Source organism: Cydia strobilella, chromosome 12 (genome assembly GCF_947568885.1).
Source record: "Cydia strobilella chromosome 12, ilCydStro3.1, whole genome shotgun sequence".
NCBI classification, from domain to species: Eukaryota; Metazoa; Arthropoda; class Insecta; order Lepidoptera; family Tortricidae; genus Cydia; species Cydia strobilella.
The window spans coordinates 7,898,081-7,924,702 of NC_086052.1; the positions used below are offsets into that span (position 1 = coordinate 7,898,081).

General features: G+C 39.8%; 2 protein-coding genes across 2 annotated transcripts in view; one reads left to right on the forward strand and one right to left on the reverse strand.

The window, feature by feature from the left end:
• Positions 1-26,622, reverse strand: part of LOC134746044 (general transcription factor IIH subunit 2) — a 250,183-nt gene that overhangs the window by 151,597 nt on the left and 71,964 nt on the right. The gene's annotated exons all lie outside the window — the stretch shown is intronic.
• LOC134746013 (mediator of RNA polymerase II transcription subunit 1) lies at positions 8,228-24,776 on the forward strand. Its single transcript, XM_063680179.1, has 13 exons — positions 8,228-8,646; positions 8,773-8,906; positions 9,292-9,415; positions 10,274-10,390; positions 10,938-11,076; positions 11,882-12,134; positions 12,474-12,612; positions 12,895-13,017; positions 15,117-15,297; positions 17,313-17,547; positions 18,443-18,630; positions 19,612-19,996; positions 21,494-24,776. The coding sequence occupies exons 1-13, from the start codon at positions 8,488-8,490 to the stop codon at positions 24,048-24,050; spliced, it is 4,734 nt and encodes a 1,577-aa protein (XP_063536249.1). The 5' UTR covers positions 8,228-8,487; the 3' UTR covers positions 24,051-24,776.

Sequence of the window (26,622 nt, forward strand, 5' to 3'; positions counted from 1 at the left end):
AATTTATTTTATTGTATAATACATTCCCGTTTCATTTACACCCAATATTATATCTTTTTCCGTAATCAAATGCGTTTATAATTACTGTAACCGTCTGTGTAGTGTACCATAAACCATAATATACGCGATGGTTTGTCCTCCGGGCCCAAAATCGATGATCCCCTTTGATTATTTATTTTAAATGAACGTCAAAATCCAGACAGGAAATTTGATTTTGACATTTACGGCTACTGCCGTAGCAATCGACAGCAATGTCGCGCTTCAATATTGCTGCAGTCGACTGCATTGCTGCAGAAAACGTGAAAAAGGTCATTCAATTCAATGGGTAGTAGGGTTATGAGATGAAATGACGCAATAATGAAACTTTAGTTAATTAACAATATTATATTAAATAATTATTACATACTATTTTACTCGCAAAAAGGTTTACTACCAACATACTTCTTGGTGCCCAAATGAAATAAATAGTACATTTCGATGCTAGTGCGGAAAGTATGTCATTACTTCACGAGTACCGAGATAGGTATCTTGGCAAGACTCGGGACGAGTGAAGAATGACATTTCCGCACGTGTATCGAACGACGTTATTTAACACAGTTGCGAAAAAATAATAAAAACAACAAGTGAGGAATAAAAACAACAAGTAAGGAATAAAAACTTGGAAACTTAAAACGCCGCTTAGTAAGAAAAAACGCCTCTTTTTTGACAGGCGTTTCGGCAGCTATTCCTTTAAAGTGATATTTTCCAGAATGAACAATAAATGGGCTACATTGTCCATTTTTTTATTTAGTGCAAATCGCCACACTGTAATTGTAACAGGGAAAATTGTCACAAAAAATTACATAACATTTAAATTTTTTGTAAACAACTCATTTTTTTTTGTATGGAAAGGTCTAATAATTTTTTCAAAAATGAATTCCTCGTTCCTAAATTATACGAAAATGATATATAAGTTGCCCTAGTTGCTAAGAACAGGAAGAAATATAGCATAGATTGGACTTGGGGAGCCGACCCTTTCACCCCCCTTTTGGGGGGCGTTACGATCTCGTGGCTACCGGGCTGAATCAGTTTTATTTGCCCTAAGGATCAATCAATCGTGCCAAGCGGCATCGCCTGAGACAAAAGTGCATACTCAATGCGCTTACTTACCACTATAATTTAATAATCAAATTAATGGGCCCTGGAGGGAAATTCTCTGAAAACCTTAAGTTAGCTCATTTTACTTAAAGGAGACATTCTTTTATTTTTAAAAAGAAACTAAATTGCATTCAAAGGTTTTTAATTTTTTTTTTTCAATTTTGCTTGTCTAAAAATATTCTTGAGTACTAAATATTCGATTTTATGGAAATTTTGTACGACAGACGAGTGTAAGACCTAATGTTTCTTGAAGAAATGTTATCATTAACATTAACTGTATCGACGTGGTATCGACTAGTAGAATAAAATAGGGAGTGTTTATTGTTTGGAATTTTTAGTCGGTTCGATTCCCAGGCGAGACAAGCGAATTTCAAAAAACCTTTGAATGCAGTTTTGTTTCTTTTTAAAAATAAAATGAGCTAACTTAAGGATTTAAGGCACTTTCCCTTCAGGGCCCATAAAAAAATTCCACACTGTATATTCAGAGCACGTCTTATTCTCAACTGTTAGACCTTAGACTAATATAACTTGATCCCAAGTTTCCTTACAATTATACGTAATCGAGGGCCAGGTTCATACTGGTTTCATGTCGCGATGCGCTCGCTGACAAATACCAAGCGGTAAGAATTGCTGACATTTGCGTCTTTTCACTCTCACAGCTCCCGCTACTAAAAGCATCGGATGACAGGATCGTTGAAAAGGGACAAACATATCGTTTGACGTTACGTTACTCTTCTCGTGAATTGTCAAAATTTAAAATTCGAAATTAGCTTTATAATTTGTCCGGGCGGCTATTCGAAGTATAACTAAGTGGACGGTCCTTACCTTACTAACCAGTAAGATTCAGATCAAGCATAATAGATAGTTGTAAGACTTCAAGGGTCTATTTATATCTGACACAGCATCCAGTATTCTAAACGTTTTGTGAATAGATATAAAAATTTGTCAGCTATCGTTTTTCATATAAAGACAGACACTTAATGCATTGAACTATTGAACCTTAACGCAATGCCATAAGCCATAAGGTATACTTTCCTAATATACCTTGAGGCTAATTCGAACTTTGTTATTAAAGATATCATTTTTTTAATTTGCGTGTGCGTTTCGCTCGTACTAGTTAAAATATGTTTTGGAGCGAGCGAGACGGTCGGGCGAATGATAACAAAATGATATATTATTGACATCTTAAATAAAGTTCGAATTGGCCTCTGTGAATGCCTGGAAATACCGCATACTTTTTAATTTTTTTATGGTGGAAATTGATTTAATTATCGAGAGAAAAATGAATACGTTATTCTTCCATAACTTGTGCAGTTACTGGCAAAAAACTAGAAATGTCCATTAATTGTGCAGAACATTATTTGCTGTTTGTTTCCAAAATCTTGCTGCTATTCTACAAATATAGTAGTGACTCGGGAGATTTTTAAACATGATCGATACAACTACTTCATAACCACCATAGTAAACTTTTCTCTCGGTGTGGGAGTTCCTCGGTCATGAAAAACTTACAAAATAATAATTTGTTTCAATAAATCTATAATTTACATTATTGTCGAGAGATATTCTGACCGTGTAGTCGTATAAGCTTCATAACCCATTCTACGAAAAATATCTTATGTGGGAATTATTGTTTAAGTAGTATAAAAGATTTAAAAAAAAGTTTTATTTCTCAAAAACGGGAACTGATATCAAGTTGTTACTTTACAGACGGGTATTCAATATGATATAGAATTCACCCATGTAGAAAAATTTGAGTGTGCATTTAATGTAACTTAAACTTTATATTGACTCCACTATAGCTGAAGCCTCTCTTGCATGAAGTTGTGTACAGTTTACAAAAACGCTGTAAATATATTACTTAAAACATGGAAATTGCTCCACCGACAAGAGACTTACTCTTAAATATATGATGATGAATCTCATAAAAGTTATGATGTTCAAAATAAACTTACACAGTCTGTGCTATCAAAATCGTTGCAGAGTTATCTCGGTCTAACTCTATTTCTTTTTAATCTTTATGAAATATAAATTAACAGTGAACTAAACTAATAAAAAAAAAAACCTTTTTTTTGTAACCTTGCGGAAATGCGTTTATGCATGTCCCCAACGTTTAAAAAAAGGGTTTTTTTATTAGTTTAGTTCACTGTTAATTTATATTTAAAATCAAAAAACCCTGTCAATAATGTTAGAATTCATTCAAAATTAGGGTTGTTAAAACTAATAGATAGTTTTGATAGAGATACCGTAGTATTTAAAAAATATTTCACCAAGAAACAGAGCCGTGTAAAGTAGGTTTTAAAGTAGGTAAAAAATAAAAATTATAAAATAACCTGACTTCTCCACCCGCTCCCAAATTCGCCTAGTCATTTTTTCATTAAAATTTAGGCCAAATGCTAAATACGCAGTGCAAGTGTTATTTAAAAAAAATAACACTTCACTGCGTATGTTATCAAAATCGTTGCACACAAGTGTAAAATTAAATTGTATGTTTTGGAAAGAACAAAGGGCATGTGAACTTCACCTAATCCAATTGGTTAACATTTGACTCAGTTACCGAAGGTCTTTGTGCGGAGCGTGAGGGCTCACATGGCGTATGGAATACGTAAATTATATTCGTAAACTTAAGGTGTACTTTGAGAACTGCGACCTCATATTATGAAGCTTTTTTTTAGAATTTACTCAGTACAGCCAAACTACCAACCTACCCCCATCTCATTGTGTGTCCCTCAAGTACTAGCAGGTATACACTAATAATACTAAGCTTTTGTAACGTAAGAACCGCCATGAAAAAATACATTTTAAATAATATACTTTTAATTTACACTTTTTTTATATTTTACACTTTAAAAAGGTAACTTGGGTAAGTTTTATTCCATGCTAATCCCGACAGTCATTCCGCCCCTAACGAAAATTTTGCTACAAAGCGGGAATACTCGCTACACACTCTACGGCGTAGCGCTACGAGGTTAGCATAGGATAGTAACAACAGAAATGTGCGCCGCGACACCACATTATACTACAGTAGTAGTATAATGTGTGTAGTATAGGTACCTACTACGAGGGTTAATCAAAAAGTTCTTAGATTTTTTTTAAACCTACAAAATTTCCTTTTTTAAATACATTTTATGTGCAGTCTTTCCCATCACGGAACAATGGTGTTCCGGCCCTTTGGGAGGCTTGCGCGGAGCCGAAGCCAACACGTAGAGGCCCTTTTGACTCTTTAATAATATGTAAGGGTTACACCGAGCGAATGCTGCCCTTGCCCGTGTCATGGGACGCTGTGAGTTGGCACAGCGGCTGTTAACAGCCACTGGGTAGAAAGCGGCGCACACCTCTCGACACCCCTGAGCCGCTCGCACCGGTGTTGCCCTTGAGCCATCCTAGATGTTAAGATGTCGCTTTTTGTAGGGGCTCATCTTATGAGGGCGAGTCACCGTCTGCCGGAAATAAAATTGCATACCGTTTTATTAGGCAGGCGTCCGGTTTTTTATCCCATAGCTCAGTACTTAGTTCATTGCTTTCACCCAATAACCTAGTTCATTTTAGATTCCATCAACTCTCAATAGTCCTTGCATCCTGGCGGGCACTGCCCCTGCGTTATGTGCCGTTATTATAATTATTTTATTCCATCAAAAAAAAATTTTTTTGTTGTAAATCCTGAAAAACTCCTTGACGGCAGTCATCATCGCGTTATCATCATCGAAATTAGTTCCACGGATATACATATAAATTCGTTAACAATAAATATTAATTAATATTTATTATTATTTTATATCATTATTTTAGTTCTAATAAATTTGGAAAAAATTGGAAATTACTCGGAGACCGGGCGTTAAGTCTGGCGAGTAGAGATAGCCGATAAAAAGTACCCACCCAGTTCGATAATTTTGTGATTTCGCTTCGAAATCTACAATCGCAAGTATTTGTTAGCCTTCTTTAAAAATGAACATTCGTGAAACCCATTATTCTGACACAATCTTTAAACACCAAACATCTGTTAAGATTGATTTCACACTACCAAGTGAAATCTTTAGGGTCTCTGTATATTTAAAACTGATTCAACTCACCTTTCTTCTAAAACCGTTGTTTAAATTTTTTCAACGTTATTTTCGTTAACTGGGGTGGAAGGCCGGCCAGAGAGAGGGTCATCTTTACAGCCTCTTTTAAATTCAGCAATCCAGTAATCAGCCGTGGAATAGAGTAAAGCATTTATTAGTGCCAACAGTCTACTGAATATCCATAAAAAGAGGAGTATTAAAGCTAGGTTACGTGCTTACCATTTAGAAGTAGTACTTAAATGGTGTAAATTAAAAAATAGGTACTGATAACAATTCGTAAAGAAACAGTCATATCTTGCAAATAAAAACCCTAAATAAATCATTTAGTAGGTACACTAACAGCCCGATACGAAGCTCAGTTTGACGATAACGAAACTCATAAACTCCATGTATTGAATGTAAAACGAATGACATTCGCGCGTTCGGTCGCGAATTGCGCAATAAAGTTACTTACAACAAGTCGTAAATGGGACCTGAATAGTAATGAATTGGAAAAAGAAATAACGGCTGGTAAGAAGTTATTACGCCTGTAAAATTGTAATAATTAAGTACCATTGCCCACACTTACCTTATAAAAAAGGCATAAAGCACCGATGGACATTTCATTGATGGAAGAGTGTTACTGTTTGTAGGTACTATATACTTTATAATTTCTTAAATTATTATTTCTACAAGTAAAAGTATAATTTTAGCAAAGCGGAAAATTACGTTTAAAAGATTTGTAATAATTTAAAAAAAATGTTTTCAAAATTGCTTTCTTGGGATTAGATATGAGGATAATGGATTAAACGCGATAGCCCTCATTGAGACCTAATATCCTCAGGATATTAAGTCTCAATGAGGGCTACCTCGGTTAATTTCGCCGCTAGGGGCGCTAGTGTAGATGGGGATCTTTCAAAATGTCAAATGGAAAGAATTTTTGGACGTTTCAAGCTTTTTTATCGGGAATTTTCACTCCTTATTCATAATTGTGGTAAATCTTTGTCCATCTTTGATTAATTATGGTAAACAATAGATATAGCTCAATAAATGTTAGTGGTTTAAAAAAAAGTGCCAACTACAAATACTTATATATGCAAAATTAAAAAGGTTGAAAAAAATGGCACATTTAGACGTTAAAATACCTTTTCTCAAACAAGCAATGAAATATTGATATTACAGTCTGGCAAATAAGAGTAGAAATTAAAAAGTGGCAACACTGCCTAGTGGGTAGTGACCCTGCCTGTGAAGCCGATGGTCCTGGGTTCGAATCCCGGTAAGGGCATTTTTCAACTATATATAGTTGGTAAAACCAAATTGTCTGTAAATAAGAACAAAAAATATATACTCATGCTTTTCTTTTGGGTGCTAGTACTAGTGTAAGACAAGACAAAGATACAACTATATAATAGTTGGTCTTACCAAATTATCTGTAAATACGAACAAAAAAAATATACTCATGAAGTGACAATTTCAAAAGTGTTTACGTCGAGTTGTCAAATTAAAACGAAATTCTCAAAATTGATATTCGTTTTCTGTAAAATGGTTTTCGACGCACGAGAATTGTCTGATATGCTTTTAATTTACGGCGAAACACGCGGAAATGCAGCTCACGCCTGCACTTTATCGCGAACGCTTCCCTAATAGACAACATCCACACAATGCTCGGGTGGTAACAGCGGCTCTACAGCGAGTGCGTGAAAATAGGCCTATAGTCCCTGGTCAGCCAGAAGGGGCTATGAACGGGATTGTGCCGGTGCACGTCGAAGAACGGATTCTCCGGCACTTTAGGCAGATCCCAACGTCAAGTACTCGCGTTGCTGGTCGAATGTTTGGTACTAGCAACAAGATTTTAAAAAGACATCGCAAACACCCTTTTTTTAAAGGTGCAAAAAATACTCCCCAGGGATTTGCCAATAAGGCATCATTACTGCGATTGGTTTTTGCAAAAATGTGAAGAGGAAGATGACTTTCAACAAAACATAATATGTACTGATGAAAGCGCTTTTTCTCGGAACGGAATGTGGAACCGAAGAAACACGCATTACTGGGAGAATAAAGACAACAATCCCCATGTGCTCTGAGAGACTGCTCATCAGTACCGGTGGACAGTTAACGTGTGGGCAGCCATTCACAATGACAGGATCATCGGGCCTATTTTTATTGATGGGACATTAAACACGCGTAGGTTCTTTTAAGTTTTATTTAGTTTGTAGGTAATAAAGTTTTTATCAAATGTGACCAGTGATTTTATTTCACCATTTTTCTTAAGTGGAGTAATTCTAATATCGCTAACTCTTGAAATAAATACTCTTGATTAATCATAATAATCAAAGTATCTGTCGAATGCAAGAGATAAGCAAACGTCACTAAGTTCTTAGCGATATTGAACCATACACCTATCGGACAAGGTCGATTTTTGTTTAGTTATCTTATTGTAATTAGTGCGTTTTGCTTGTCACCTGACGATTTACACTTACCTTTCAAATTACTTCGCATTACATTGCCGGCAATTATTTTTTTGTTAGAAAGTTAACGGTCTGAAATTTAGTTCATTAATTAAATTAATGTCATGGTTACATTATAGATATACGATATTTTAACCTCCCTTAAAAAAAGCCCGGGTCGTAGTAACACACTGTATGAGTATTATATTCTTTGCACTGTATATACGTTGCGCCCGTGAGTGACAGAACATACGCAATGCGACAAAATTAAAAACACGTTTTAACATTCCTGACAACATACCAAAAGCAATCTACGTAATTTGTTCGGATTATTTGTTAACCATCATACCAACCATACTAATGTCTAAAAACGCCTTTAGTTATAACTCCACTTTGGCTTAAAGGACTCGCATCCAGGCCATAAATGTTAAAAAAAAAAAAAAAAACTCCACTTATTTAAAGTGTCGAAACACAATTTGTGAAACGCATATAACTATCTCTTTCACTCTTGAAGCAATTCACGGGGTCACTAGCGCCACTAAATTGTAAAAGATAATAAACAATTTTACTATTTTTATTAGGTTTATAGCAAATGGCATTATGGCATCGCGTGAAAATGACAGCAAAGTTGCTCAAAGTGAAATCTAATTTTAATTATATTTAAGTACATTAAATAGTAATAAGTCGTTCATGTGAATTTTGATCATTTTAAATATCTCCTAATGAAGATCACAAGTGTATAACATTAACATAGGCCAAATACTACCAAAACAACCAAGTATCAGATGTTCCATTGTATGTCAAGTTGTTATCAACAGCAATCGCACGTATTTTGATTCAGATTTGTGATTATTATTCCTATAAAAATGACGGACATCAAGCCGCAGATAATGGCGCCAGTAAATGGCCTAGTGGACAAGTCAAAAGAACTGCAGAAGGAGATTTTGATGGAGAAACTTAGATCAAAAACTTCACTGTACAAAAATTTGTCTGAGACTTCCAAAGCTGTACGGATGGCACTGCTGGTATGTGTGTCCCTATTTTGAATTTAACACCTCCAGTGCTTAGCGCCCCATTTCCAATACAAAATGAATCCGACTAGCGGGTTGTTGGCCCTGAAAATGTTCACTTGGTAGTTTTTTTTTGTGTAGGACAAACGCTGGGCAGTGGACAGTCAAGACCGAATGATCCTGCAAAAATGCCTGGATAGCCTGCAACACTGTATCAAAATCAGCTCCTTACAAAGTCTTATTGAGAGGCTGGAATGTCTATCAAGACAGCTAGGGTAAGTGGTCAAATCTGTAGCAATCATAAGCTTTAGAGAGTCCTTTGGGTTTTGCTGAACTCGTATACATATTTTTTCCTAGCCTCTAGCTAGCATCCCACTATCCTAGTAGTACTAATTATCTACAATCAAATTTAAATCATTAATAAGTTGCTTTTGTTTTATATTTCTTCGATTTTAATCTTAAACCTAACAAATACAAAACAAATTCAATCTATTTTCTAATACATAAATGACTACAATTTTTGTATGGTGGGCTTCTAGAGGTTAAGCCTAAAGAAGATATTTTTCACAGTCAAAGTGGGTCAGAGAAGACCTATACTTTTAGTAACTATACTTTCACTTCTTTACTTTCTGTTAAATAAATAACGTTTTTAATTTGCAGGTTAAAATTAGTTGTGGGCACTTCAGGTGTCAACATGTTTATATCTTCAGATATGTTTTATTTGGAAATACTTGTGGAGTCATCGGGATCTGTGAAGGATGTTAAAATTCATCATGAAGGAAAGGTAAAAGACAGGGAAAATTATACACTATTTATTAAAGTTTTTTTTATGATATAGGAGGCAAACAAACAGGCAAATTGCCTGAGCGTAAGTGATCATTGTTGCCAAGGACACCTGCAACACCAGAGGGTTTTAAGAGTGTTGCCGGGCTTAAAGATGAGAGTACCTTCTTTTCTTGAAACTTTGAAGTTTTTTATTGATGGGACTATATATTTGATTTAGAAATGTTGATCATCATCAAACAGACTTATGCTAGATCAGGAAAATCACAACTAGGGAATGCAAACCGGTTTTTATTTGTATGAAATTTCGGTTAATAACCCCCGTTATTAACCAGTTTTTCCATACTATTAAAAACCGGTTTGAATTCCCTAATCACAACCCTCATCAATACACTACTCCCAATATTTGACTAGTTGCACAGTATGAAAAAACTAATCTTGTTAAACGGTTCATGTAAACAAATTTACCTAGCCTAAGTATCTACAGTTCTGTTCTGTATGTGTAGGTATAACACATAAAGTACTTATAATAATTTGAGAGTGCAAAATTCGCTTACAAACTGTTTTCAGTTAGTCAAATTTAGTAGTTTGTTGTCCTAATTATTTTTTTGAATCAAATAAATTAATAATTAATAACAATAGATTATGAGGATGAAGACTTTATTTATGTGAAGGTTTACCTCTCAAGTGAAAACAACATACTTACACTGTTTTGTTCTTTGAGAAAATTCGAACATTAGATATGTTGAAAACATTAGTGTAAGAAAAAACTGGTATTTAATGCATGTCAGTAATTTCTCATCAAAGTGTACTTGCATCCAACCTACCTGCAGTATAATAATTATCATTTCATCTTCAGATAGAGCAACAGAGCTGTGAAGAGCTGGTGGCATGCATATCTCGAGGGGACTTTGCTGATTTTACAGCTCAGTTGGAAGGCCTCACTGCAGTTTATCAGCTAAATGCAGAGAAAAAGGTCAGTAATTGATTCAACCATGTTGTACCTCATTTAGACCAACAAATTCCAATCTAAAAACGTTGAATAATAGCAATTTATGATGTTGATTGTGAACAGTTTTGTGAAGGGTTTGATCTAACAGTGGGTATTTTTCACTTACTTCTAAAAGTTTGAAAATTTTAACCAAATACCAATATTTAAAGCTTGATTCTTTAGTCAATCCCTCAATACAAATACAGCCATACAGGCTTATGATGCTTACAGGAGCTTTTCGCACAATAATAGATATAGTCCATTATTTATTATTTTAATAACAAAACTTTCGTGAGACACAAACATATTAAACATATTAGAAACGGGTCACTCACGTATTTTAAGTCGAAAACGCTCGATATTAATAATTTAATTACTTTACAGACAAATGTCTTAAAATGTTAAGAATACATTGCATTAAATTTTTTCTGTAGACCTCTTTTGAGTAAAAGCCTCCTCCAACTGTTGAGTAGTCCATATTTAACTCTAAATGTCTGTCAGCAAAATCTTTATAACTTCTATTTTGTTATAGGTCAAATGCAAAGCATTTAGTGCACTGCAGAGTTTAGAAGAAGACCTGTGCACCCTCCGTCAACTGCAGGGTGTGAACAAGGACCCGTGGGCCCAGGTCCACAAGAGTCCTACAGGCTTTCTGCAAAAGCGGAGAGGAGGTAAGAAACTTTGATGCAACTATAACTTATGTTATAATGCGTTTGATTTAGTTATGGCTACCAATATTAACTTAATGAAAACAAAAATTAGACTATCTGATATGAAAAAAAACCGACCAAGTGCGAGTCGGAATCGCGCACGAAGGGTTCCGTACCATTACGCAAAAAACAGCAAAAACAATCACGTTTGTTGTATGGGAGCCCCACTTAAATATTTATATTATTCTGTTTTTAGTATTTGTTGTTATAGCGGCAACAACAATATATCATCTGTGAAAATTTCAACTGTCTAGCTATCACGGTTCATGAGATACGGCCTGGTGACAGACGGACAGACAGACAGACAGCGGAGTCTTAGTAATAGGGTCCCGTTTTTACCCTTTGGGTACGGAACCCTAAAAACAAAAATAAAAAAATATATTATTTCGGAGACCTGAAGTAAAGACTAAAGTGGTACAGTGCCATATAACCTCGTTTCCACAAATTTGGTTTCTGCACCCGTTTCCAGAAAACTAAAGTTTACTTGGGATGAGTTTGAAGTACCTACTTACAATATCAATGTAGGACAGTAATAGTGTCACAATTGTACTTTTTATTCAACTACTGTTATATCTTTATTAATCATCATCATCAAAAGTACATATAATACACAAACAACGAAATTAATAACTTTTATATTCATCATCACAATCTATTAAGTAGTAGTTCATAAATTTAAAAAAATTGAACACCTTATTCTATTTTAATAATAAAAAAATAATATTATTCATTTACAAACTCGTCTATAGCCAACATATATTTTCAGGGCACGCCATGCGGCTCACGTATTTCGTATCACCGTACGAGCTACTCGACAAAGAAAAGGGTCTGCAGCCTCTCACAGTGGAGCTCCTGTCCATGGGCAAACCCTCTGCCTCGAGTGGTCTAGCATCGCTAGTGGCGCCCTCACACACGCCTGTAGGGCATTCGGCTACGGTACTGCTGGAGGGCTCGACGGCTAACAAATTGCAGCTCGCACCTATCATTACGAATGGGAGAGGGGGGAAAGGAGTAGTTGGGTAAGTTTTACGTCAATTATAATTTGACATCTGAAGTTAGAAGAAGCCTAAAGTAATTGGAAGATAAACTCGATATACTGAGCTTTCAATTTTAATTTAAGCCTTGAAACCTCCAATACGTACCTAAAATAAGATTACAAAGTTCTGCTAAAATTAACTTGCGCATTCAGCACCAATAAAAAGTATGGTCCAATATACAAAAGTCCAGTATACCAAAAGGTTTTCACTCAACACAAACTTGTCAAAATTTCGGGGGTTTTTTAAATCTTAAATAAAGAGCTATGTCGACGACTCCTATCAGTCCTACCTACAGCAAGTATATATTTGAATTTGTTGCAGAACAAACGCATACGGCGCGATGTACGCGCAATTGGTGCCTCAGAACAGCGCGATGTTGCCAGCTTGCTTTACTCTCAAGCTGTCTCAGCCCACACCGCTGTGCACTGGCTTAGCCAAGCTGATTCATGCCACAACCGAGGTGACTACATAAATATATATTTTTTTACCTATAATTACGTAAAAACTCCCGCCCGAACCGTCTTAGAACCACTTGCACCATTCACTAACCCGGGGTTAACTGGTTAAACCTGGAGTTACCATAGTTACCAGTACAATTTGACATTGGGTTATCGGTTTAACCGGTTAACCTTGGGTTAGTGGGATGGTGCAAGTGGCGCTTAGTCGACTACACACCAGCAAACTCAATATAGAATTTGTTATTTTTATGTGTTTAAGAGTATTGATAAAGCAGTGTTTTCAGGTGGAAATAGCGGGCGATTGGGCCAATCCGATACCAATGTTGGGTCTGGTGGCGCAACAAGCGTACAACAAACTAACGCCAGGAAAAACCATCGAGCTTAACCTCAGCAAGGGACTTTTTGTGGTGAGCAGAAATTACTACTTCTTCTTTACTAGCTTTTGCCCGCGACCTGCGTTCTGCGTGGACTTAGTAACCGCAGCTAGAGTAAGAATAGCGCCTGGATAAAGTGTAATAGCAATCATGCAATTTGAGAATATGCCTAATTACTTATGTACACAAATTATCAGGCACTTCATTAATTATTTCAATTCCACGCAAAACCCTCTTAAGGGATGATTTTTGGGATAAAAACTATCCTATGTCCTTCTCCGGGACTCAAACTATCTCTATGCCAAATTTCAACTAAATCAGTTCAGCGGTTTAATCGTGAAGAGGTAACACACAGACAGACAGACAGACTTTCGCATTTATAATATTAGTATGGATGTCTAGGTTACCAGACCAGGATATCAATCAACCACAAAGCTTCGCACAATAAAAGTTGCAATGGAGTTGGCAACTGTCAGTGTTTAAAGGTGGCGCCAGCATAGGCAAAGGTTTCACCCGTCTCTAGTTTTGTTCTATGGGATTTGGCTTAAAGGGCTAGCATCCAGGCCATACAATTCCAAATAAAGACAAGAATTCGAGACAATTCGTAGGATTGACAGGTAAAAACTGTAAGATACTTCGTCCGGCCAAACCCATAGATTCCAAAGTTGTGCTGCTAGTCAATTCATTTATTTGCTGTTCTGTTAACTTTAACTTTTCTTTATTGGTACCACTTTTATTTATTTATTTATTTATTTATTTTATTTTAAACTTTATTGCACAGTAAGAATATACAGTGACAAAAGGCGGACTTAATGCTACACGGCATTCTCTACCAGTCAACCTTTAGGCCAAACAGAGAAACATAGTTGGCGCGGGGTATGTAAAGAACACTAAAACTAAATGCTTTAATAGACACAAATATAAATGTAATATGTAGATAAAATAAATATATAGGTACAACAATAAATATATAAATATTAATAAATATAAATAAATATGTATATATATATATATATGTACCTGCTACTAACTTTACTATGCAGACACTTAATCGTGAGACTTTTCAAATAGATACTTGCGCAGCTTGCGCTTGAACGTCAACTTAGTCTCGGCTTGTCGTATGCTGAGAGGCAAATCATTCCAGAGACGGGTGGCTTGCACGGTGAATGAATTGGTCGTAGCACCAGAGCGGTGGTGCGGGATAGCTAAAATAAGTTTACGAGCGGTGCGAAGTTCGCATCCTGGTCGAGCAGTTACAAATTTAAATTTAGATCGCAAGTATTCTGGCGCCACTGGGTCAAAAAGAATGGAGAACAGGGTGCATAAAATTTTGAGACTTCTGCGCTCACGAATGCGAAGCCAGTTGAGTTGTCGGCGAAAGGCGGTTACGTGGTCATACTTGCGAAGGCCATAAATGAACCTAATACAGTTGATCAATACTCGGTCGAGCTTGTCCAGTAATCCACTTCTAAAAATTGCGATGTTTTCTCATAAAAACTCGATATCATAAAATGTGCTGGTGCAGATTTTATCTTTTCCAAAGCACCGAAAATGTTATATACTAAGAAAAACGTCGTTGCATAAAATGTTAAAATCCTCTATTTTCTCCATTGGCTGATAATAGGGTATTTGACAATTTTGTTATGAATGGTATCAGTCGATCAGGTTTGTTTTGAGGATCAAATGTCTGTATGGGACCCATTGCCAAAGCAATACAAAAGTCACAAATGATGGTCAAAGTCTGGCACCCGCACTTTACTGACCAAACGCTTCTAACAAAATGGCAATACATCGTGACGTCACCATGTAACGTCGCTATTGCTTGGAAGCCGTTCTGATGTATGGAAAACAAGGAAATTGTGATTTTGTCGGTGAAATATTGCGTTTATGTATATAGTCGCTGTACAATTTTTTTTTATAAAATTTAAGGAATCGAATGGTACCACTATTTTTTCCTATTTGGAAGTATTTTTTTTAACAGGTCTTGTAGGTATTTTTTTATCGTTCCTATATGTTTTTTAAGTTTCCAATTTATTGTTACAAATTGCTCATTTTCTATCTATTTACCTAGATTTAGCTATAAAACTCAACATGTGTGAACAATCCTATTTGTGTCGTTTCCCCCTACCCAGAGCCTACCAGAGCAGACGCAGTGCTACTTCCTGTGCTCGGGCGGCGCGCTGTCGGGCCGCGTGGTGCGCAGCGTGCCGTTCACGCACCCGTCGCACGTGCCCACGCTGCTCGCCGCGCTGCGCCAGCAGGCGCTCTTCAACGCGCTCGTGTCCAGCTGTGTGCGCCCGCAGCCGAGACACGGTGAGTGAACTCTACTCTTGTAGCTATATTATCTTCAGGGAAATAAAATATGAGCATTTAGCGCACTGATGCGATCCACCGCTCTGGTATGTGAGCGAGACCGTGCTATACACGTATATACCGGGACATCGCATTGCACCAGAGCGGCGTGATCCTCGTCCAACGTGAAGACTGCCTAAGCCTTGAAAGATACGAGCTTGCCATCGCCACCGAACACGCTTTAGTTCGGAAACGGTAAAGGATTGATATGGGGGAACGCAAGGAAATTTTATCTCGATCTCAAAGATGTAATAAGGAGGAAAGGTTAGCAAATCTTCTAAGAAATCGTTCAAAACCAGTGAATTCTCATTGGTCATTTAAAATTCGAAAGTCATTTTGCACTCTCTACCGTCGCAAGTGTGTTGTGTTGTGTGTTATACTGCATATCACGCATTATGCTCTTAAGCATGGACACTAGGGTTTGCAATCCGAATATTCGGATATGAATAATATTCGAATATCCGCCAATAATAATATCCGAAAATATTCGAATAATACAACTCAAAATATTCGAATAAACGGATATTTAAGATAACACAGAAATAACTTTTTTAACTATGTTTTCATACAAAGACGTTACCCAAACCAATTTTAAATGATTACTATAACCCGTGACTATAACAGCTAAACATGCACATGCAGTACATATACTTTACGCAAATAAATAATCTGAATCTAACATATTACTCTTATCTTTAAAACCGTACTTAATAAGGAAGGTTTATAATTATCTGGATTCACTGGTGCCTAGTTGGAAATACATCTAGTGCCTCAACTCGTGTTCATTCGTCTACTCGTACATTCAGTCTTTATCAATCCAGTAGCAATGAAATGCTAACAATGAAAGCAATACTTACTTACTCCACTGGATCAGTGACCCATAAAGGATATTGGCCTCTGAAACAAGAGAACGCCATTATGTCCTATTCTGCGCCACTGCCACTACTATGATCCTATAGCCATGGCCTCCAGATCGCTTCTGGTGGTTGATTCTGAGACCAATCTTCTCTCCTTCCTACTCTATGATCCTAGCCATGGCCGCAGGCCGCATGGTCGCTTTTGTTTTGAGCCTATAGCCCCAAGTCATAAGCAAAATCCAATGATCTTATGTTTGCCGTTCAACTCTACACTCCCATCACACATAAACAATTTTCGGACGATGTATTCGAATGCCAAGTTGATCAGCATTGGCGAAAAAGCGGCTCCTTGTTTCAGACTAGTTCAAATTCGGCTGTTGTTCTCCACGAGCTTTTTACACTCATCCTGCTTACTTTGGTGGCGACAATTATCATTTTTAACAAGTTGTTTGGCACTTTAAAGCACTGCAAAATCAAAAAATAGAATATGGCTGTTTTGTGCCTACTTCCATTTCCTTTTCATCACCTATTTCAACAGGTATAATCCACAGTACTGCGGTTCTAGCAATGAAAGCAATATTAATAACTATGAAAAAAAAAACAGGGACATTGTCTAAAACTAATAATCAGCAACAACGAAATGAAAAATTGCATTCGGGATATTTTTACTCTAGTCTCCGCCTGATAACGCGATCTCAAAGCATCCCATAAGGTATCTCTGAAACTAGCATCTCACCGTTTTATGAGAGTTCTAGTAGCATCCTTAATAGTTCTATAGCCCTAGGTGGTATTTTTTCCATAGTTCTGCTGATTTATGCAAAAAAAATTGAAACTTCGCATTATGGCACTCTAGCATCTCCGCCGTTATCAACTCCACGCTTATTTTAGCGCTAGATTTACGAATTATATTACTTGGAATAAATATTTTGGTTTCATTTATAATTATCCGAAATTATCCGAAATATTCGAATATTCGGATAATACAAATTGTATTATTCGAATTATCCGAATAAGAAAATCGGACAGATATTGCAAACCCTAATGGACACCCTATTTTAAGTTAGGCCATGCTAATACGACTCAGACGTTGCAAGCGTTTAAAAGCTTCTTTTTTTTTAGCGATGGACCTAGAGAACGTAGTGATGTTCGAAGTGAGCGCGTTAAGCTGGGAGCATATATCCGTCTCCCTCGAACACCCGTTGGAAGAGAGCATGGCCACCGTGGAACTGGAACTCTCAGACGCTGCGGCACCCCGGGCCAGTGTACATACGTTAGGAGCGCCGCCCCGGGAACACGTGGATGAATACGTCACGAGGGTGCTGCAGAAGAGTCACTCGATACCCATTACATTGAGGTAAGTCTACAATCAATTTAAAGGTTTTAGTAGAAAATCATCCCCAGTTAAGCTATATGTTCGTGCGTGCTTAGTACTCGTCAAGGCAGCGCTCCGCTTACACGCTGTTCTCTTTGCGCCGTTCGTGCCACGAATATTTCGTATTAATTAAACTTTTATTTGCTTATTTCGGGTTTAAATATGGCCGATACCGCAGTTGCTGCCGATGCTCACGCGCCGGCGACGGACGCGAGGAAGCCTAAGGCGTCCGCCTCCGCAGGCGCTAAGATGCCTAAGGCGAAGCCTACCACGGGAACACGTCCAAGATTGTTAACAGGGCCATCAGGAGTTGAAGAAGAGAAGCGGTTCATCCCTGCAGGCTATCAAGAAGTACATCGCCGCTCGTACAAGGTTGACGCCGAGAAGCTGGCTCCGTTCATCAGAAAATATCTGAAGAGCGCAGTCTAATCCGGCGCAATCATTCAAACCAACGGCAAAGGCGCGTCCGGCTCGTTAAACTGGAGTCAAAGTCATCATCCGCCGGTGAGAAGCCCGCCGCGGCCATGAAATCCAGCGCGAAATCTTCAGCTGCCGCGAGAAAACCCGTCAAGATGAAGAAGGCCGCCACATCCCCAGACAAGGTCAAGCTATATATGGTTCAGATGTGATTGCATCACCGTTTAAAGTATTAGGAGAACGTGGTTACTGTTGAACTGGAGTTGACAGACACAACGCCGCGCGCCAGCGTCCACACGCTCGGAACCCCGCCTAGGTCAACAATTTTGTGGAAACATTTTTCTGTATCGATGTACGTAATAAAAAAGAGTATGACGACGTTTAAGCCAGAGTTGGTAGACGAGGCGCCATTTTCCGAATTAACAAACAGATAACTAATGTTCGCTTGTTATTCCCTCAGGTCACTGACGAAAATCTGGGAGCGTGAAGCTGCAACGAAGCATATGAACGGAGGCTACTCTGCGTTGGATTCAAATTTTAGCTGCGGCCTGGGGGGCATCGACCCCGGGGGCGACGTCAAGCACGAACCGGGGACCATGGGCGGCCGCGCGCTGTTCCCCTCCAACGTCAGCCATCCGCACCAGGGAGGTGAGACTCGACCTTACTCCCCCGCGTTACAGACTATTGTGGCATCGACCCAGGGGCGACGTCAAGCACGAACCGGGGACCATGGGCGGCCGCGCGCTGTTCCCCTCCAACGTCAGCCATCCGCACCAGGGAGGTGAGACTCGACCTTACTCCCCCGCGTTACAGACTATTGTGGCATCGACCCAGGGGCGACGTCAAGCACGAACCGGGGACCATGGGCGGCCGCGCGCTGTTCCCCTCCAACGTCAGCCATCCGCACCAGGGAGGTGAGACTCGACCTTACTCCCCCGCGTTACAGACTATTGTGGCATCGACCCAGGGGCGACGTCAAGCACGAACCGGGGACCATGGGCGGCCGCGCGCTGTTCCCCTCCAACGTCAGCCATCCGCACCAGGGAGGTGAGACTCGACCTTACTCCCCCGCGTTACAGACTATTGTGGCATCGACCCAGGGGCGACGTCAAGCACGAACCGGGGACCATGGGCGGCCGCGCGCTGTTCCCCTCCAACGTCAGCCATCCGCACCAGGGAGGTGAGACTCGACCTTACTCCCCCGCGTTACAGACTATTGTGGCATCGACCCAGGGGCGACGTCAAGCACGAACCGGGGACCATGGGCGGCCGCGCGCTGTTCCCCTCCAACGTCAGCCATCCGCACCAGGGAGGTGAGACTCGACCTTACTCCCCCGCGTTACAGACTATTGTGGCATCGACCCAGGGGCGACGTCAAGCACGAACCGGGGACCAGCGTCAAAATTTTATGACCTGTGAAAACTAGATTAGTAAATCAATGTTCTGAAACCATTAAAAAGCTTTTAATATCAATGTTTAAGGCAGACACAATTAATCAAATAACTAAAAAGTTCAAAATAGCTTTAGCTACAACCTAAGTGACAAACAAGATGAGTTAAAATAGAGGTGTAGGTAGAGGTCCATAAACAGATGCTATTAAAACTTAATAGTAAAATATCTCTCTCCTAGGTGCATACCTCTCGGAGCAACAACACCACCACCTCTCCATGATGTGCCAAGACTCCGGCGAAAAGAGCCAAGCGGACAATCGAAAACCGAAGAAGCGAAAATCCGACTCCGACCCCTGGCACACGGGGCCTAAGAAAGGCAAGCCGGGGAACATGGGGGAGTTGCAAGATTCTGATAGTGAGAGTGAGAACTCCGATGTGAATGAGGATGATAACACGATGAATAGTAACTCGACGAACGATGAGCAGTCGTCGGTGTCGCAGAATGAGTTCGCGTCGGATGTGGAGATGTCGGGGATAGACGCGACGGATACGCTCGCGACTGATACGAGGCAGTCGTCCGACATGGATAACTCGAATGATGGGGATGTGGAGGATATCTTAAGGTTTGTTTGTTATGGTTATTGATCGTTTTAAATATATCAATTAAGTTATAAAGACGTTCTTATCTTGCTTAGTATACATTGTCCAATATGATGTACCTAATAAGGTATGGGAGTCAATTAATGAAATTTCAAGTAACTCTTATTAATTTGATTATACTGAAGCTCGCTGCTTACATACATAATAGAAAACTGATACAGAGATTATTTTACAGTACTTTGAGCAGTTTTTTTTACAGATGTAGTGCATAATTGTTTTCCATGGTATTTTCTCGGAAACGTTCGTATTTGTCATGAGTCAACCTCAGTACTTTTTGTACCGAGACTAACTGAAATAGCAAGACACATTGGTACGTTTTCGTAAGTACGATGGAATAGTACATTATTGTCGAGGCTCGGAAGTAGCTACTTGCTGGCTGAGGATTCGTTTTAAACGGACGACCTTGGGAGTCCGTTTAATTGAATCCGAAGCCAGCAAGTAGCCTTCCAGCCGAGTCATGTATAGTGCTTTTCTCAAAAATGGCGCAATAAATACAAATATAATAAATAGAAAAATTATACAGAAGCAACGTCCTTATGTATATATTTTCACAGAAAAAAGTAGTAAGATTTGCTTTGCCGCCGTTTTATATTTTTAATTAAAAATAGAAGTGTATTTTTCTGCTGAAAATACGCCAACCTATTTGAGACACCTAAATAGTCGCGGTACCAACAGTATAATAATAAGTACTGATCATCTGTTTGGCTGTTTAATGGACCTATGCCTTCATTTGATATGGCCACTTCAACTTTTAAAAAGTTTGGAACTCGACAAATAATGGAATTTGTATGCAGCATTGCAGTCCCGAAATCGAGACTGCAATGTTTTTAACTTTTTAATTTTTTGACTGACCATAAACTACGCACTTCGCGACCTACTTTTTAACCGGCAACGTCGACTTTGCCGTCCATTTTTGAGAAAATTTTTCCAAACTTTTTAAAAGTTGAAGTGGCCATATCAAATGCAGGCATAGGTCCATTAAACAGCCAAACAGATGAGCAGTACTTATTATTATAATGTTGGTACCGCGACTATTTAGGTGTCTCAAATAGGTTGGCGTATTTTCAGCAGAAAAATACACTTCCATTTTTAATTTAAAAAAAAAACGGCGGCAAAGCAAATCTTTTTACTTTTCTCTGTGAAAATATATACATAAGAATGTTGCTTCTGTAAAATATTTCTATTATATTTGCATTTAAATATTGCGCCATTTTTGAGAAAAGCACTATATATGACTCTGCTGGAAGGCTACTTGCTGGCTTCGGATTCAATTAAACGGACTCCCAAGGTCGTCCGTTTAAAACGAATCCTCAGCCAGCAAGTAGCTACTTCCGAGCCTCGACAATAATGTACTAATGCACTACATCTGTACTGTACCAATTGTTGTAGACCAAAAATACCAGTATATTAATCATAGTTTATAGATTCGAGTGATATTAAAACTGATTATTGTTTTACAGGAATTCTTTTCACAAGTCTGAGCACAAACGGCAAAAGTTGAAAAAAGAAGAAACTCGTAGCCGAAGCGCGTCGTCCCTGCTGCTGGACCTGACGGAGGGCAAGTCGTACATGCCCTCGTCCGTCAGCATCACGCCCATCGGCGCCGCCGGCCCCGCCGCCGCGCCGCTGTCGTCCGTGCTGGGCCTGGAGCGCCGCCCCGGCATCGAGATCATCCCCATCACCGCCGCCGCGCCCGCCGCGCTGCCCAGCTCCATCACCATCACCCCCATCACCAACTCGCAGCTCAAGGCGCTCGACATACGGTCCGAGAAGAAATCCAGCAGATCCGAGGAGCGCAGCAAGGAGAAAAAGAAAAAGCGGCGCCGGGACGACTCCATGGGCCCGCCGGAAAAAGTCCCTCCGAAACAGGATCCTTTAACCAAGCCGGTGTCCGTCAGCATCAAGCCCACCGACGGGTCCCCCTTGCGCGCCACCTCCCCGAACTCGCTCCTGCGAAAATTTAGCCCGAGCCCCACCCACGGTAGATCGGTTTCGATAACCAAGTCGCCCAGTCCCAGCACGGTGAAGAGCATGGGAAAGCCGTCCGGAACCTCGAGCCACCACAGCAGCCCGAGGCACTCGCCGGTGCAGAACAGCCCCAAACATCTCTCCGGGTATTCGAGTCCAAAAAACCACAGCATATCGTCCCCTAAGCACAGCTCGTCCGGCTCCGGCAAGCCCAGCATGTCCGCCCTGAAGTCCGCCACCAGCGGCTCGCCCTCCGGAAAATCCGGCACCACGGGCTACGATCTCTCCAAAAAGATATCCAAAGACAGCTACGGCTCCGGCTCGTCCACCTCCAGGGACAAAGAGAAGAAACATTCCGGCCTATCTTTTTCTAGCTCAGGTAGAAGTAGTCCTAAATTAAAAAATCCGATGAAGCTTAAAGCGCTAGAGATAACCCCTATCTCCTGTGATACCCCAGTCAATGAGCCTCTCATTTCCCCACCGAACGTCGAGGTGAACAAGTTGAACGCGCCTAGCCAAGTGCGCAACAGAAAAGGCTCTCTCAGCGCAGTCATAGACAAGTTGAAATCTGCCCAGCACTGCGGCACCGAAACCGAATTGGGCGGCAGCAAGTCCAGCTCTTCTAGTAGTTCTAGTAAATTCTCGGAATCAAAAAACAGTTCTGGTAGCAGTAGTAAAATCAGTGAAAATAAAAATCAGGAGTACATGGTGAAGCCAAGTTTAGACGGTATGAAGATCACTATCAACAAGACGAGGACTAAAGACTCTTCCAGCAGTAGTTCTAAATTAAATTATAGTAGCTCGAGTTCCAGTAAACAGTCCTCGCCGCAACTCACGCCCCCGAGCCAGGGCTCTCCGAAAACGCACACGGGGCTGAAACCTGGCGTCATGAGCGGTCCCGCGTCCAAGAAGACTCAAGTGATGCAATCCTCCAAGTCGGGCAACGTGACGCCCGGCTCCACCCCGCCCAAGGCCAACACGAGCCCCTCCGAGTCTTCCTCGGGCAACTCCGGCGGCGTGCCCAAAGTGCCTTATTCAAAGTCTTCCAGCGCCAGTGCTGGTATGAATCTATCCAAGTCCGCTTCGAAAACCAGCTCCGGCTCTCCTAAAAGTAGCAGCACCGACATGGCAAAGATCATCAGAGACCGAGAGAGAGAAAAGGCGCGGACAAAACTGATGAGCAATTCCGAAAAATCCATCTTCTCATCTAAGTCTGAGCGCCACTCCAGTCCAAGCGGTTCAAGAGACGACGTTGACGGCGATAGGTTTAAAGCTTCCGCCAAAGAATCCAATTTTCTAGTCGAAGGTCTGATCAAGCCCCTCGACACCAGTAAATTCCAAATCCCCAAGTTAAAAAATCAGAGCACTCCCGATAAGAACAGCCCCGTCTCCCAGTACGACAGTCGATCGCTGGTCAACGATTTTGCTCGTACTCTGGATCAGGGCAAATATCCGTTCCCCCACTACGACAATCCGAACGCTCGAACCCCCGAGGCTATGCAAAAATCAGCGTATCCATTAAACGTCCCTAAGCCATTACTAAACATGGGTTCTCTGAGTCCGAAAACCGTCACGCCCGGTAAAATTGAACCCGAACGCCCCATAGAATACTCAAAGGTGTCCGAAAGTATATCAAAAGGCGAGAGTCCCCAGCGCAGCAAAGACGAGAAAGACTACGGCGGAACCTTTCCGCTTATGCCATTAGATTTTAAAACGGAGATAGCTAAAGGATTCGCCGCGCCGAAGGGTTCGGAGGATAGGAAAGGTGCGGATTCGTGTATGAAGCCGCCGGCGAGCGGGGCTATCGCGCGGAGCGGGGCGACGACGCCACAAGAGGCTGCAGAGATGCTGCTGGACTTCTCGTCGTCGTCGGGCAGCAAGGTGTCGGGGCTGGTGGCGGTGCGGCCCGTGTACCCCGCGTCGCCGGCGCTGCTGCTGGCCAAGAGCCCCGCGCCGTCGCCGCTGGTGGCGCCCTCGCCGCACTCCAACTCGCCTTGTATTACTGACGACGAGCTCATGGATGAAGCCCTGGTCGGGCCCGGCAAGTAACTCGACATTTAATATTTACACATCCGGCAGAACATAGAACGTTTTATTGGTGCCTGATGACGCCTGTCCTGTTACTCATTCTTATAACGATTTGGCGAAAGAGATTCAGTGTTGCTCACGAGTCACGACCGTCATCATTTATGCAGAAGAATCGGTCTAGAATTCTACAAATTTCTGATGCCATAAATATGTACCTAAGGATGGTATTGCACCTATCAAATTTCTTTGTCCAATGTGTATTGCGTCTCAAATTTTGCTTAATGAGAGAGTGTGACGCAATGACATAGCACCCTAAGGTAAACCCTCCCATTTGAATCTCTTTTGCTTCTCTGGTTTTACTCAACGATATTATTGTTAAGAAATTAATTGTAATTATTGTTTCACCTTCTATTTTATGAGGTTATATTTATTTATGTAAGAATATCATGAGATTGTATGTCTCTATAATTGTAGGTTTAATTATCTGTTCCATGTTTATATGTCATATGTAATGTATCATACCGAGACGTATTTTGCGATTTGTATATTTAGATTTAGAACATGTTATACAGCAGTTTTCATTTGCTGTATTATATATAAACGTCAAAATTCTGATTCAATGACTAGGTATATCCATGTAAATGTCAATCAAATAAAAGAACCAGTTAATGTTACTGAAACAATTAGCGTAAGGTACATGATTTCATAAACTAAGAGTTGTACAGTCGCCATCAGATATATCGGAGCGGCCGAGGTGCTCAAAAATATCTGAACACGCACCTAGCGCCTTGACAATAGAGGCGTGTTCAGATATTTGTGAGCACCGTGACCGCTCCGATATATCTGATGGCGACTGTACCTACTAGTAAACCAATTGTTTACCTTTTGTGTACATACGTTAAAAAAACCAATTTAATAATATATAATTATGATTACGAATAATAATTAAATGACTGTATTGGATGCTTAAAAAAATTGAAAAAGATTTTTTTGAAATAAAAGCAAATAATTTATTTTCATTTCGTTTTATTTAAAGAGTAGGTGTTTTGTATTTAAAACAACACTGAAATCCTTTCTCAAACAAGTGAAATATTTGAATATATTAAGATATCTTAACTTGCTTGATATTGTCAAAGAGGATATAATAGGACAGAGCGGTACGTCATAGTAAATTTTCTAACCACAGTAAATTCACTGCCATCTATCGACACACGATTAAAACTAAACATGAAGATGTATAAAAAATATCATAAAATGTATTTATATATGGATGTTTTTTTTTATTTGCATTAATTACTTTATATGATTTTGACCCATGTTTTTTCACTGATATGCGTTAAAATAGTTAAATCACCAACGAAACCGTCAACGCCATCTATCCAGGAGTAGGCCAAAGGTAGTAGCGCCATCTGATCGAGAATAAAATTTTCTTGATTTTCGAGGCACGTTTTTTCCTTAGACTGTATCCATCTATTACGGAGTTATATCTATTTTTGATAATAATAAAACAGTTATGTAGCAAAATAAAATAATTTATTAAATTAATACACTATGGCAAGAATAAGAATACTAAAATATACTAGAAAAAGTAAGGTCTAGGCCGATAAAACGCGTGGTACGGATAATAGTGGAACCGTCGGTACGGATTCTGTATGAAATGTTTAGGGCCGAAGAATCGTCTGTGTGCCTTATGCTTTTGCCTTCGGAATATCGGCACCGGGACCCAGTTCGCTGCCACATCCATAATCTCATCTTCGTAGCCAACAGGCAAAGTTCTGTCGAAATTATTATCTTGAAACTCTGAAATATCTGTTATGTATACTTCAGTGGGTGGATCTTGAGCTATTTCGACTGGTGGGGGTACTAAATCCTCTTCAATCGTAATGCTAACTTCACCATTTCGCACGTCATCGTTGATCAATCCTGTATCAACAAATGGAACAACAGGGTCCTTTTGTTCCGTTTTGTTTAAAGTATCTTCATGTTTGGTTTCTGAGTCACTGGGCTCAGGTAGAGCCTTGTTATTATTATCCGATTGTATAGTATTTGCGAGTGCACCGACGAGTCCCAATGATAACAGTACAATCACCGCTTGCTTCATTTTTTCTGTGAAAATATAAATTGTTTGTGAACGCGGGCAATGTAAAATACACAATGGAAATATCTGTCGTCTGATAGTGCTTTTATTGCCAAAGATTTGGGTCGAAGAAAGGCGACCGTTACTGCCGACACCAATTTTGTGTTTGGGATAAACATTAGGGTTCTTAATAGAAAGTGATATGTTAGAAGTAAATAATGAGTCATTCTACGAATATCGAATGTCTCATCGCGACAACAACAGAATGCCTTTCTCATTGTGCGAAAGCTGGAGCATTTAACTTCTAGTCCCGCTAGTTCAATAGGGGGTATTACTGCAATGTTCTGCCACCAGAGTGCAGCACTAGCCCCTTTAGTAAATCATAGAGTAACTTATACATATATATTGTGCCATGATTGTGCCTTTAACAGTTTTTTGACAATCAGAGATAATAAAATATGACATTGATGCATTAAGGAGGTTTATTTACGGACCTGCCGGGAAACGCGAATCCGA

Coding starts and splice junctions, on each gene's coding strand:
- LOC134746013 (XM_063680179.1), top strand. CDS start 8,488: ATGACGGACATCAAGCCGCAGATAATGGCGCCAGTAAATGGCCTAGTG. Junction 9,416..10,273: donor AAATTCATCATGAAGGAAAG/GTAAAAGACAGG, acceptor TTTCATCTTCAG/ATAGAGCAACAGAGCTGTGA. Junction 12,613..12,894: donor TGATTCATGCCACAACCGAG/GTGACTACATAA, acceptor CAGTGTTTTCAG/GTGGAAATAGCGGGCGATTG.